The sequence below is a fragment of the Paralichthys olivaceus genome, chromosome 7 (genome assembly GCF_024713975.1).
Source record: "Paralichthys olivaceus isolate ysfri-2021 chromosome 7, ASM2471397v2, whole genome shotgun sequence".
NCBI classification, from domain to species: Eukaryota; Metazoa; Chordata; class Actinopteri; order Pleuronectiformes; family Paralichthyidae; genus Paralichthys; species Paralichthys olivaceus.
In genome coordinates this window covers 19,508,279-19,523,860 of record NC_091099.1, presented here as the reverse complement: position 1 = coordinate 19,523,860, position 15,582 = coordinate 19,508,279, and the positions used below count along the sequence as shown (strand labels likewise).

General features: G+C 39.2%; 1 protein-coding gene across 3 annotated transcripts; it reads right to left on the bottom strand.

Moving 5' to 3' along the window:
* Positions 1-408: 408 nt before the first annotated feature.
* On the bottom strand, positions 409-15,236 carry parvb (parvin, beta). 3 transcript variants are annotated; one of them, XM_020078472.2, is made up of 13 exons: positions 14,971-15,236; positions 8,018-8,107; positions 7,535-7,605; positions 7,351-7,453; positions 5,156-5,296; positions 4,626-4,741; positions 4,185-4,243; positions 4,072-4,091; positions 3,302-3,363; positions 3,108-3,176; positions 2,773-2,874; positions 2,600-2,672; positions 409-913 (listed from the first exon to the last, which is right to left on the bottom strand). In XM_020078472.2, the coding sequence occupies exons 1-13, from the start codon at positions 15,074-15,076 to the stop codon at positions 837-839; spliced, it is 1,089 nt and encodes a 362-aa protein (XP_019934031.1). In that variant the 5' UTR covers positions 15,077-15,236; the 3' UTR covers positions 409-836. The 3 variants fall into 3 exon arrangements, with proteins under 3 accessions (XP_019934031.1, XP_069384150.1, XP_019934032.1); XM_069528049.1 differs by lacking the exon at positions 14,971-15,236 and adding an exon at positions 12,726-12,939; XM_020078473.2 differs by lacking the exon at positions 14,971-15,236 and adding an exon at positions 9,779-10,088.
* Positions 15,237-15,582: the final 346 nt, after the last annotated feature.

The window sequence follows — 15,582 nt, the reverse complement described above, 5'->3', positions numbered from 1 at the left end:
AGGGATGGTGTCTGTCTTTCATTCTCGGTCTCTCTATCAATTGTATGTGTTGAAATCAGCCAATCAACCTTGTGATTTCCCATGTTGCAGCTCTGCAAGATGGCCACTGCTGCAAAAATAAAGCATGGCCTTTTTTTACCTCTGCCAGGGAGGTTACTTTTGTTTCTTTGTCTGTTTGTCAGCAGGATTACGCAAAAACTACTCAATAGATTACCACAAAACTTGGAAGAATTGGATGTGGACTTCGGAGAATAATTTTGTTGTGTGCTGCTGCTGCTGTAATGAGTGGCATTCTAGTTTATTTTATGTTTTTACATTATCATGCTTGTGTATAACTGTTGCTCAGCCTGTCCTACTGTTCAAAAAGACTATGGAGATGCTGTAAAGAAGTGAATAAGCATGTCAACCTTTTTTCTATACCAAGCTTTATTAGACACTATATAATATATAACAAAATCTTCCTTAAATAATCTGAAGGATATATATATATATATATATATATATAATTGATGCAAATTTTGTCAAGTTTTGACAGTTTCTACATGCTCCCCTAGTACATTTTGTACATACATGTACATTTCTACCTGTGACAGCTGTGTATTCAAATGCAGGGATAAAGGTTGCACAGTTTCCTGTGTTGCAGTTAAGGACAGAAGAAAAATACTGACATTTAGGGAAGATATAAAACACACAGAGCCCTTCTCAGGCTGCTCCCCTGTGTCTTTTTAAGTCACACATAATGACCTTCAGTGCCAGTCGGCCTCCAGTGTCCAGACTGTAACATATAACATCAGCACAGTGTTCAGAGTGGTATCAGCAGGCAGCAGCGGACGAGTTCACTCAGAGTTTTTGTAGTTGGTGAACAGGTTGTAGAGAACTCTGAGGGTGGACTTGAGGTTCAGGTTGACAACATCTGTAAAACAGAAAATGAGACAAAGCAGAGCTCATTGGAGTTTTTCCAGACTGCTTTTAAGGAGTTTCACAATACTTAGACCTTTGACAAAAATTGGATCCTTGGAGGAAAGAAAAACTGAGAAAAACATTATTTAAAATACAAAGCAGACTTCCGCTATGATTGCTGTTGAACGACTTTCCATCAAAAAATGAAAATGAAATGGAGCTCAAAATGAAATGGAGCTCAAAATAGCTCCAAAGAAATGATGTATTACTTCTCACCAGTAGAGACTGAGAGGCATGAAAACACTTTGTTCCCTCTCAGTACCATGGTGTTCTACACAAGTGCTTATTGCTCATTGTAATTTCTCATTACGTCCAGGTCTATTTAAAGTGATTCCAGCCAGACATCATTTGTTACAGCGGAGCCACTGCATCAACATCTAAACCAATGTGCCCTAATCTCCTTATCTTCTGCATTCCCCTGTTAGCCAGGGTGACACTGTTGATATCATTAATGGCTCTCTGCTTTCATTTATAATGAGAGTGCACATGGACACAAACCCAGGGCTGATCGCAAACATATATGCTTTACTAGAAGAGCAGCTACGAAGCTAACAGCTGTAATGTTTTCAGTCACTGCAAAACCCTGAATACTTAAAGAGGTTTCTGTTTTGGGTTGATCAGGTAAATGTTAATTAAGTCCTGAGATCCGTAACGCTTTTGAAGTGACATTGAAGCGTGGGGCGAGTCAGCTTGTTCTGGCACAAGATTCAATGATGCATAATTCAACGTTATGTGCAGTGAAATGGTTGCAATTCTCTTTAGATGGTAAAGTGTACGTATAATGAAATAGAGAAATATGTTAAGAAATGTGTTAAAAATAGGATTTATTTAATACATAAAGGCACATTTAAAACAGAAAAGAGCAAAAAATGTCATGTAAGTTAATAGCGAACATGGTATAGTAAATATGGAGCAATTTGACAATGCACAACTAAATTTAAATGTGGATGATTTAAAGGACAAATACACATGAAAATGTGAAGTATCTGTGATACATACACTATAAGAGGGTATTATACTGTTCAATATATTGAGTAATATATGGAGTTCAATATAAAGGCTTAACCGTAGTTAACCTAAGACGTTTGTAGCATTTATGTCTCTTATGTGTGCAGTACTTATACTGAATTTTTAATTTCTCTTTAAACTACACAACAAATAAATCTGATTTAAAAATCTAAAGTGTCAATATATAAAATTCAGTGGATTAAAGTGAGAGGCCATATTGGAGCATTTCTGTGAAGTGAGATACAGATTATAGCTTGACAGGTTAATGTTTTAAAGTGTGTGAAATCACACATTCTGAAGGTGTGAGTACTATGAGTTTTTGTCAGAGTATTACAACATGAAGCCACATATTTCAATTCTTTGTGTACACACTTCTCTCTTCAACAGGGTACAGACTGGACAACAGCTGATGGATACATGAACCCAGCACCATCCCTCCAGAGTTAGTTTCAAGATAAAGCAAGGTTTCCATCTACTGGACAAACTTTAGAACGACGGTCACCTCAACCATTCATTTCCTTTATCACAGTACAAGTGAGACACATGATCTCACTCTGTCTCCAGAAAATTAACTCTAAATGTATTTGATCTGATCTTGTAATAGTGTGATGTATTTATGTTAGTAAATTACCTTCTGGTCTGGCTTTGGGTTTCTTCAGGCCTCCGTCCTGCATCAGCTCAAAGGCAAACGCCACGTTGTGGACCTGAGGGGAAACAAAGCTGAAGATTAATATGCTGTAAATTTCATCATATCATATCGATAAAAAATCTTACAAGTCCTTTCCTTGTTGAGGGTGAACTCACCTTCTGCTCAAAGCTCTCAGGGGTGAGGAAGAAGTTGTACAGAGGGACAAAGTAGTCTTCCAGCAACCCCATCAGCAGTATCAGGTACACTCCATCAGCAAACTGGACACACATACACACACACACACACACACACACAAAATGCATATACATACACTGATGAAACTGTATAGCTAGATCAGACTGGATAATATGAATCTGAATATTAAAATCTGAAAATACAAATGAAGAGAAGATAAGAACCTGTTACAGGTGTGATATTTATGATCATTTCAGTATCTCACTGGATCACCTTGTTAAAATACTTCAGAAATAAATACCATTCAATCTCATACCTGAGATTCCAGCTCAGTCACTTCCAGGTTCAGCTTGTTCAGGTGTTTGTTCACAAAGGTGATGAGCGACTGTTAAAAAGACGACGAGAATATGACCCTGTCTTATTACAAGTATGATTATAAAATCTCAAATTTCAAGTGGTTATAACCTAAAATCCATTATCATTCAAAAAAAGGAAGTATATTTTATTTACCGTTTTGACAACGTTGAGCTTGTCAGGTGCATGATCCAACAAGGTGTCAAACGCATCCCTCTCTGTTGCAGAGAAGCGAGGATTCAAAGATATTAGACAGTATGTGTTTTTGTAAATATAAGCCTACAAGCAGCAGGCAGCTAATTCAGCTTAACATAAAGACACAGCGAAAACAACACCAAAGCATAAAAACAACAGCGTTTGGTTTCAATCAAGGGAGCGGTGCTCTGTCTCTCAGTGATCTGCCTGCCTCAGGTCGTCATGTCTGCTGGTTTGTTCTCCTGCCTGTCTGCCGTGTCTAAATCCTGCCTGCTTGTTATCTGCCTTCCCGTTCTCTGCCAGATCACTCTGGGAGAGCCACCATGCTCAGTCGAGCCTGCGGCACACTACACCAAACGCAACCACGCCTAAACTTCCACAGTAATCTGTACATGAACTATTCATTAAAGCTTCTATTAATCTGCTGATCGTTGTCTGAGTCCTGCTCTTAGGTCCAGCCCCTGCTCGAAATAATACCAGCTGGTTTGCACTTAAATGTTCTACTTTAATATTATTTATATGTATGAACAGATGCATTTCCTTAATAACTTTGATACTAAAAGAATCATTTGGAATCAGATTGGAATAATATAGTTTGGTATCCCAAAACTATGCATGCATTTATTTCTCAAAATGTTGAAGTATTCCTTTGAGCAGAGAATCGATCATTCTAAAGGAACACGTCTATAAAACTATATCATGAAACAGATCAATTTGAGGCTGGTACTCACCAAATCTTCCCATCATCATTCTGTAACAGAAAGAGACAGATTTTAAAATCATTTAATTTGCCAGGCTGTGTGAAAACAGGATCATGTATAAAGGAAACTGCATCAGCTCTTACTCTGTGGTGCTCGTCAGATCTTTGGTCACTAGAGCAGTTTGCAGGATGCCCTCTCGTTTCTGCTCAAATCACAATTGAAGGGACGAGAGAGAACAGCTCAAGTTGTTGATGTGATAATCTCATTTACAGATGAGACAAATAGGAAAAACATTCGATTTAGTTTGGTGCGTTTGCCTCATTATTTTTTGTTTGTGAGGTAATTTAATTTGTTATCATTAAAGATTAAATGACTGTTTTAAAAAATATGTATTTGCACTTCTATAAATGCATCTATGTTTAATTCTGATTTTGGGTTCATGTTATCGGCCTCGTGTTATTTAAGGTGCTTATCTTCACAGCAAATAGCCAGGACCCTCTTCATTATTAATGAGGCTTACCTGGTGAAATAAAGGTGAAATAAATGAATGAAAACTTCTGTCTGAGTTTGACAGGCCACTTTACCTTGACCACCACCACCTGTACAGAGACGTGCTCAGGCAGTCTGATGGGGGCCTGGAAGTGCATCGCGAGGGCCACCAGCAGATAGACAATAGCCACCAGGTTCTTTGAGTGGATCGCTGTAACAGTAAAATCACAATGTCGGCTCTAACGCACAAAAAGCTAACTTCATGTTGTAAGGAGTTTTTTTAGAGGTGAAAAGTAACAGCTGGAATTTTTTAAAAGCAACTAATGAAGAATATATTCAAGTCTGGCATCAGCTCCTGTAGGAAAATTCTGATGTTTGTTTGTAGAGTGACTCATATCTCTGCTCAAATAAAGAGTCAGTAATGTGATAAAGGGATATTCCAACAGGAGTCTAATATTTTTGAAGCTTGGTCCATACTAAAGATTCAAGTCAAGCCATTTCATCCTCTGATGCCTATATTCAGATTATTATTTCATTAATCTGTCTCTTGGGATTTCACCTTTGTTACTGAAGTGTCATTCTAAATTTCACCTGAACAGCACACGACATTAAGAGTTAAACTCACAGTCCACACTCCACTCGCTGGTCCAGCCATGAGGCCTCAGCAGTTCGTTCACGGCCTCTAGAACCGTCTGCAGCTTCTGCTTCTGGCCGATCTCCGACTGGGTCACCTCGGCCACGTTCAGCTTCCTGCCCGACAACTTCTCTGTCAACAAGGGGAGACGTGGAGGAGATGCAATAGTGTCAGGACAATCCCAGAGGGAAACACAAATCCAAAGAATCATGAATAACTGCAGGTTTTATCATGCAGCAGCACTTTCTTGAACACCACTGAATGTGAGAAATGCCTGTGCTTTAAAGAAAAACAGTCTGAATCAGGAAGATGCAAATGCTTAGAAGATATTTCAAGGAGAGTCATAAAAGATGAAAGTTACTACAAAACTATAAAAGGTCCTTTTTCCTGCCTGTATCATACACAGATCTTCCAAACAACTCAAATAGGAGTCTTGCTCTAGGGAAAAATAAGAGGCTTACCTCAACTGTGTGGGTTCAAGTATTATTATTATTATTTTAAAGGCAGTAGCAGCAGCAGTGTTTGAAAAAAAAAAATCCAGAATGGGCACTGATGCCACACAGTGAGATTGCATAATGTGCAAAAGTGCTAAAGGAGTGTGAAAACAAAAAAAAAAGGGGGCGGGGGGTAAACAGGTTAACAGAGGGATCAGGCAGAAAGATGCGAACCGAAACAACAGCTCTAAAGATACTGAGGAAGACGAGGGGACAGAAGGATGAGGAAACACTGAGGAGCTGAACAGACAAAGAGGACTATGAGACTAAATATACAAGATGATTGGACAAAGGACGTTATGTCAAATAATAACAAACACAGAAGGCACGTGACAATAAAACAAGTGCCTCCAGAGAGGCAGATTATGACAGTAGCACTAGACTTTTATAAATAAATATGCAAATTCTTGATGTTTTATTCTTGTTTGAAAGATGATAAAACTTTTTTTTAATCAGGCTTGAGTACTGATCGGGTGTTGGCACAGTGGACAATAAGTAGGAGAAAAAAGAAGAAGAAACCAGCTGGAGTGTGGAGATAAGAAAATAAGAGGGGGAGGTGAAGAGGGATTTTGAGTGTGCGAGTTTTCTCTTTGATGACACAAAAAAACCCCGAGAATAATTTATGGTGGAGAAAGAAAAGAATCTGAATGTGAAATGTATGATATGCAAAATGAAGAAATAAGAAACAAACCAAAGAACACAGAGTTCTGCTACATATAAAATGTTGAAGTCAATTTAATCAATAATGCAACTATTGTAGAAATGTATTTTGATTGTTTTTACTAATGCAATGACATGAACTTTATATCAATCTGCTAGATATTTTTGTCGAGCCTACAGACAAACATGAGACACTATCGGCGCCAATTCAACAAATAAATCTCAACATGTGAACTTTTCAGCCTCCTATGACACATAACCAACAGAAGGGGGAGCCTGTCACAAAGCACTGATCTTGAAGCAGCAGACTGGTGAGAATACACATTTATCACAGTGGACACTGGATGAAAGATTATCACTGCTGGTGTAAGAATATTTACATTTATGTTGTGTTCATGGATCATTTATTGTGTTTTTCATTCAACTAACACTAACACTATTTTAAGTAAATATTATAGAATGAAGGAAGGAACGTTTCTTTACTGTGAACTATGTTCATCTGTTGTATCAAGCAGGAGTTTGATATGAGGAGGAGTTTAGAGTGAAGATCATGACAAATATGAAATATATCTGAACCTCAACCTCCTCCCGATAAGACAAGTGACACCTTCACTGATTTAAAATGTCCAGACGGGACATATCACATCATAACCGATCACAAACACCCCTGAAGCTCTGTTTGGGTTAGGGGTCGTAGCTTTAATCACAGCTCCTGAGGGTGGTAAGTGAGCTTTATAAGACAATACAATCCCAGTTTTGGTTTGCTTGACAATTTTCTTCTCTGTCACCACAGCAAGTTGAATTAAACTTCAAGACAAAACTCTATACTTAGAGAATTACTGGTGCAATTTCTCTAATAAACAAAATACAGTGGTGTCTAATGCACAGCTTGTAAAAGGGATAAAGAAAATTGTAATTGCTGTTTAATGTCACAATATGAAACAACATATTATTCAGTTAAACAATCAATTATTGATTGTGTAACTGTCTCCACTCCACATGGCACACTGAGCTGAATAAAGATGTTCTCACCAAATAACTTCTGCAGCACTTGTCCATCATAACAGTCCTCCTCCAGGTCTTTGACTATGATCCTGTCTTCCTCCAACTCACTGTTTATCCAGTCAATCAGGACCTGGAAACATGTCCATATGCAATGAAACCTCTTCCTCATGTGTACACATTGCTTTATATTTTTTCATGTTTGTGCGACTACCTTCAATAGATCTTTAAATTTCAGATTCTCCCTCGATGTTGGATCTAACATGATCCTCTCAGCGTTTTCCTCTGATGGAGACAATGTGAGGGAAAATGAAGACAATCAGTGTGAAACTCCTCCATACACATTTCAGTACTGACACATCATGTTGTCTCACAAATGCAAATCTACAGCCATAACACACGTTACTATTACCCACAACAGTGGTTCACATGGTGACAGAAGACAGAGGTGTCTCCACCCCCACCCACTTTCATTTCCTGCTCCTTTAAAGTCAGAGTCTCCATTAGTCATCATGTTGCATTCATATTTCCCTGTGACCTCACTGACCTCTGACAGTCAGCTCAGAAACACAGTTTTGAGAAGTTGAAAACATCATTTGAAGAGCAACACAATGTCAAATCATGATTACAGTAAAAGGTATTTTACATAATCAGGTAATAATAATGTCAAACACTTGGTTTGAATGTGTGAATGTACCCAGCAGTGTGTCCTCTGGATGGATGTCGGTCCCTGTTGGAAGCATCGGAGCGTTGATGGCATTTTTTCCCTCCTCATGGAGATCGCTCACTGGACAGACAAAAACACAAAAAAAACCATGACACTTTCAGAAAGCAGCTCAACGTGCAACAAATTCAATTAAAACAACTCAGCAGCAAAACATTTAATTTTAATTCTGCCTCTAGTGTTTCCTCATCAGTGTCTTTGGGAGTTGGGCAGGTTTGCATGGGCGGCTGGGCTGGCTTGTGTTTCCTGGGGATGTTTTGTCTCTCATCCAGGATTATTAGTGGGTATTTGCATATAAAACCCTCTATTAACCCTCTGCTGCTTGTGCGTGCATGTGTGTGCGTGTGTGTGTCACAGGTAGCTGATGGAAGTAGTTTTTATTTTGAAACACTTATTTTTTTATTTGTTTCCTTGTTTAAGATGGAAAACAGTGATTGAACAACTATCTTCTGTTCATGGCATCTCCACGGAAACAAAAGAGAACATATTGCTCATTTTAATAATCAATAGATGCAAATATTTCATTTAAACTTTTCGATCTCATACTGAATTCCAAAGAATATGAGCTGAGACATACTGTTGATGGTTTATAGACCCAGGTGAAATAAGTTTATTTCATATTCATCAGTTTCGTCCATCTACTTGTGCTGCAGCATTTTAGAATAATAGGAAACCCTAGGACGAGTGCAGTGGTGGATAAGCTTATCTAGCTGTTGATTCTGAGCTGCTGCCAGAGCCGTCAGACGTCTCTCACTTCCTCACATCTCCAGCCATGGGAACCTCTTTCCTCTCTGCAGACTAGATCCCGGGGACAGCAGTGTCCACACATCTGAGCATGTGTCTTGGAACTTCACAGTGATTTTTGTCATTGATTCAGTACCAGCCTACAATATGCTCACTAATCACTACCCACACACTAAAATATCCTTGGAAGCAGGACTTGGCCGAAACTGGGCCGTTAACACTGATTAAAAAAAGAGACGAGACACAGAAAGTCAATTTCTGCTGAGATGCTTTCACTCCTGACTGGAGAGACACTCCTGGGATTTAAAGGCTTTCTTCCCCTTAATGGCCATGTTGCTTTTATCATCCACCATTTCAATTTGTAAGACCTCCAACAGGCAGCACCACAATCAATGGTCTCAAATCTGTCATTGACCCAACTATTTATAAAGTGAAGAAGAAAATGCTGCACTTTTTTCAAATTAAAACATGTCAAATCATCTGATTGAGAATAAAATGAAAGAACAGTGTGTTTATTTACAACCAAGACTTCAAAGCCTGTTCAGAGAGCTGCACCCACAGAGTTATTATCTGATTCAGGCTTCTCTTACGAGCTGGGAGCAGACCCGAGCCCTGGATCGCACATCAGATCAGCAGTTTGCTTTCTAATTACAGAGCCATTTCATCATAATTGTGCTGCTTCCTCCCTCTGTGTACATCTGACTGAATCACTGCTGCTCTGCACTGAGCTGGACGGAGCTTCAGCACATAGTCAAGTAAAATCTGTCAAAATTGCAAATATATTTAAATCACCACAGCAGATGTAAGCAGAATGTGAAATTGTAAAACAACTAAAGACAATTCTAAAAAGTACTAATTTCACCATGACAGTGAACACAACTTGTTGACCTCTCACAACAAGTATCATCACATTCTGAAGGTAACACATCCTACTTCCTAATACCCACGTCCAAGTTCCTCAAAGCCAAACATTCTGAAAAATTACATTACCTTGTTTCTTTCTCTTGGTCCCACACAGCAGCCCCGCCATGTCTCTACCATAAACCTGCGGATTCCCCCGATGGCAGCGAGCAAAGGTAGAAAGTAAGGTGCATGTAAGTTCAGCGTGTGCGTGAGTGAATCTCAGTAGGTTGGGGCTGAACAGTGGCAGGGGGCGTCATCACGTGTTTATTTCTGTCACAGCCCTCCACCCCACCTCTGCGGTCCAGTTACCAGAGACGCAGGGAGGTTTGTGTTGGTCGTACGTGTGTGTGTGCGTGTGTGTGCATGTGCGTGTGTGTGTGTGAGATAGGAAGAAGATGTCCCACAGAACACAAGGCACTGAACTCCACTGGACACAACAGTAACCTCTGGTCTGTGGTCACAGGACAGATGTCACAGGTAGTATTGACTTGATATCCACTAATTGATTATGAGTGCAGCATAGTTTTTTTAACCATCATAAATAGTATTTATTTTCTCACAAAAACAACAACCTCTTTCTGTTCAAATGTAATCATTTCACAGATCACAGAAACCTGAGAGAACAGACTTATTTCAAAGACAAACTCTTTCAACGAGCCTTTAACGTGTTCTGCTGCAGCCGATGATCAATCACGCTGCTGCTGTATTCCTGTTAACAAGCTAAAGCCTGCAGTCGAGAACATTCACCTTGCATCAGCTTCACTGCATTAATTCAAGCAAAAGGCTCCTCAGTGGTTTTACAAACCTTTATGTAAAAGTCCACAGTGATTAATGTAGAAAAATTTTTTTTTTTGCTTTGGAAGAAATTGGCTCTAAACATAATCAGCCAGCATCATAAACAACGGAGTAAAACAGATTGAAATCGACCCAGCCTCCTGGGTGGGGGTGGGTGGGTGGGGCGGTGGGGGGGTTTACAGTGGCACAAGGGGGAGTTATAAATAATGCTGCAGTATGGAGGAGACAGACCGGACCTTAAATATAGCTGCAGTTATTTACACCAACAGAGGCACCAGTGAGTAACAGCCACCAGCAGATGACTGTGTCACTGAGTCAGTTCCACGGGGGGCTTTCTGCAGATATTAAACATGTCAGAGGACAGGGTCTCACCTATTACACCTAATATCCATTCATTGTTGTATTTAGTTAATGCGGTGCTACTGCTACTTCTGTCTAGAGCCAAAACAAAATGTATTTTTTGGGGTTAAAATATTCTGATACCGATATAGTATATATTTATATTTATAAGTATTTAAGGGTTGATATTTTACAGTTTAATCCTAAACTCTATTATAGATAGCTATAAATAAAAAAGAAAACACAATATAAACACACTTGATTTAAGAAAATAACAAACCTTTAATGCAAAACTAATTTTCTGCATTTATTATTCTGTAAAATAAAAGTCTTCATATCTTAGCATATCTATGATTTTTATCCAGCAACCAAAAAATCACAGAATCTACTATCTAGACATACGCCACCTACTGCCCTGGAGGAGGGATTCTTCCTCATTTATTCCCTTAATTCAAAACAAGAGAAAACCGAGTGCACACCATCATTTCAGCCGCAGGGCTTCCTCACTGTATCGATAGTTTAAACAGCAAATCACTTTTATAAAGGACTGTCATTGCAATGCCCTGATTCAGCACAAGTGTACAACACAACACACCCAGAGGTAAACACTCCGATATTCATCCCCAAGAGGAAGTGAAGGGACAGCAGGGATCCAGAGAGGACAGGAACATGAGAACACAGCTGCTGTATCACATGAATATTCAAACATCACAAGACGGGTTTAAAAGTAAAATTCTCACTAATTCTTGTGGAGAAGCGGTTTTCATATAATTCCTTAAAAAATCTAGATTGACGTTTTTGGATGTGCTGATTCAAATCAAGAGTTTAAGGATAGAGTAAGTGGAACCTTGTTCAGACTAAGACAAAATTGAAAGCAATATTTTTACTTGAGAGTCAATCAAAAACATGTACTGTATCTGCGGATTTTTTATTTATAACATAAAACGAACAAACATTTTTCATAAACGTCTTTTAAAGGTACAGTGTGTAGAATTTTGTGATGTTGAAATTGCATGTTGCAGCTGAATGCCCCTCTCCTTAGCCTCTCCTTCCAAATATGAAAAAGAAACTGTGGTAGCCTTTAATTGTCTAAAAACTAAAAAGGTGTTTAGTTTGTCCAGTCTGTCCAATTTAAAAAACATGGCGGCCTCCGTAGAGAGGGTTCCCTCAGTGTAAATATCAAGTATTTAAATAAAAAGGGCCTTTTCTGGGGTAAAGAAAACTACAATTCATACAATTTAGATGAAATGCACTAGTGAAAACATCATGAGGATTATTCTACATTACATTTCTGCCAATAGATCCCTTTCACCTAAATCTTACACAATGGACTTTTAAATCTTGCAACATTTGTCTTTAAAGAATTGTGACTGTGCACAGAACTGAGTGAAATGAACTTTTGACTGCTCTGTGAGTACCTCCAACACATCTGTGGTAATTCTGTTGTAATGTCACGATCTGTTGTAATATCAACATATTGTGAAACTCATATTAATAAGCAATCAGCTCAGCTAGTTTATTGGTGACACTCTAATAAAATAAAACTGACACGACCATATCTGCATTTTTGCTTGAAAAAGCAACTCTGCTTATAATTTATATTTTTTGTTTCTCTTACAACCCTTCAATATCACAACAGCTACTAGATAACGACTGTTAATAACATAACTGTCGAGTTAAAATCGTTTACCAGTAATCGGGAAATGTTATTGTTTGTATTTATTTGAATACGTTTTCACAGCAAGTTCAATTCTTAAATCACCAGTATCAATTAAGAGCTGAAGAAGCAAAGCAACAAGATAAAACATTCAAATTGTGCTTTCTTGGTCAAGTTTAATGTATGAACAACACATTGAATAGACAAAAAGAATAAACAGGATAGAAATAGGAGTTGACTTACTCTTATCAGAATCCATTATGGAACATATGTTTCAGATGTATGTTATAAATACTCTCCACACTATGATGATATTGTGAGGCTGTGACCTGACACTTGTCCTCACAGTCCTCCTAAAGCAAGAACCTGCTTCTTGCCTTCACTTCACTATCATTATTATACAGCACTACACTGCAAAGAGACTTGTCAGAGAAATGCACACTTCCTTTAGTTTATCACAATCTACAGAGCCAGACATAGAGGAATTATCTTTTATATGGCACTGAAGCAACATTTCCTATCCAAAACAACAGTCAGAGGAGGGTTTGACATTGCACTTAAAGAAATGTGCGGCAGCTTGAATTGTTCCCACTGTTCATGATCATTCAGCTAAAGTGAAGCAGCTTTTCCGGTGGCAACTCTTCTCTGCTGGGTGTGTTCTCTAAAGAATATGAAGTACCACACCCTAAAATAACAGTAACCACAACAGCAGCAGCACGTGAGGCCACGAGCTGTGCTCCCTCAGCAGCAGTCACTCCCCCCCCCACTACTTTCACTTCTTACTGTTTCTAAATTCATTAGATTGAGTCTGACCTGTGTCTCACCTGAGCTATAATCCACTTTGGCCACGAGGGCTCCTCTTCTGTGAACACGGAACAATCCATCACCTAATAAAGGTCTTTGTCTCGGAGGAACACCTGATTTCTTTTATTGTTATTCATTCAAGTTCAGCACGACAAGAACAAGCTTAATGTGAGGTAAGATTTTCAGGATTGAGGATTTAATGTAGCAATTGATCATTTTAAAAACCAATAAATGTGCCGTGTTTTCCCTTAAATGTCTTTAATATTGGGAAAAAAATCATTATCATTCCTCATATTATTCCAGCTCGTCTGAAAAGTACTATTTTATCAGTGCTACAGCTAATTATTATTAAAATTATTATTGTCATGTCACTTAGTTTTTTTTCTTGTTAATCAAAGAGTTTGTAAAATAATGAAAAATGTCAATATTGCCAAAAGACAATCTGCTTTTGTGTCCAACCAACAGTCGACAATACAAATATATTTAAAGGTTCAGTGTGTAGAATTTAGTGACATCTAGTGGTGAAGTTGCATGTTGCAGCTGAATACCCCTCACCTAATCATTAGTCATGAATGAGTAATAATCCTTTGTTTCCACTCTAATCTATAATTCATATCATATTGTTGCAGTTCTTCACTGAGGCTCTATGATGGGATCATTTAACACATTGCTTCCCCAAATTCAGCCTGACACAAGAGTTTCATTGGCAGGTTCTGTTAAACAGACGTCTGTGAGTGTGAACACAGTAAAGCCACAACAGAGGAAATATTTCACTCGACATTTCCCCCAAAACACACACATTGGATCTGATATTCAAACAAGTTTTCTCTGTTTCAGGAGGTCAAACTGTGAAAATCTTTAAATGAGGAGAAGTGTGGACTTTAATGAGGCTCTTAAACAATAAAAAAAAATCTGCTGGTGGTCCTGCTTTAATGGTGATTAAAAACACATGGCTGTGAAAACACACACACACACACACACACACACACACACACACACACACACACACACACACACAATATATATCCCACACTGAGTTGTTAAGCCCTGCAGCTGTCCAGACAGTGAGAGGCAGAAAATAGTAGTTTGGTCAACAGCTGGTCAAACTAGAGGACTCAGTGAGTTTGTGTTTGTGTGTAGACCACAGAATAACAGAATAAAGTCAGAGGTGTAATCCTCTTCCATGTCTATCTGCTTCATAACCTTACATTCCTGTCACCGCTCACTGACCCTGGCCTCTATTTCTGTTTGTGACCTCATGCTGAATGAGCGTGGAGCTGCTGGGAGGCTTTGTCCCTCCTCTCACAGACACACTGGGACATCAAGATCACAATGCACATCATGCTTTGTGATTTACTGACAATTACGAGCCGGGTTAGGTTGAATGGATGAAATGAAGTGCTGAGAAAAACGCTGAATGTCTCAGTGTACGTTCAGTGAAACATGCCTGAGCTGCAGGGACGTCCCACAGCAGAACACTTCATCATGTTGCTGCTGCAGCACCATGGACACACACACACACACACACACACACACACACAGAGAGAGAGAGAGAGAGAGAGAGAGAGAGAGAGAGAGAGAGAGAGAGAGAGAGAGAGAGAGAGAGAGAGAGAGAGAGAGAGAGAGCTTTCATAACATCACTGTATCAATAACAAACAAACAGCATCTTCTGTGTGTCACTCACCCTCTTTAGATTTCTTCTTACGCACCAGGGTTCCTCCTAATTTACCGAGGAAAGAAGATTCCTCCTTCTTCAGTTTGGCGGACTGAGGGGTCGCAGTCCCAGACATCTTCTTCTTCTTCTTCCAGGGGGACTCTGTCAGTGTGTGTGTGTGTGTGATGTCAGTCCTCTTCTCTGTGATGCTTTCAGGATCCGATCACAGTGAACACACAGAGCAGACAGGCTGAGGAGAGCAGCGCTGCTCAATGACTCACATGTTCAATTCATCTGCTTCTTTCCCTGGCGGATCACACCACAGCGCCACCTCACGGCAGGAAGAGGAACATCACTGACAAGGTTGAACATATAAAAGTGGAGGGCACTCAGCAGGGTACATCCTGCAGGCTACTTATGAGACAGATTTATTTAGATCTGCAGCAAATTGCACACACTCACACATCAGCCCACTAAACATCAAGATCCAGGAATGATTATCTCAGAAATAGACAGAAATGATCCAGAATGCACTGGGTTGTTCCTCCGGTCGAGCCCCAGCCCTCCACAAAATGTCATGAAAATCAGTTGAGTACTTTGATCATCATCCTGCCAACTATCAAACAGATGAAAACATAACTT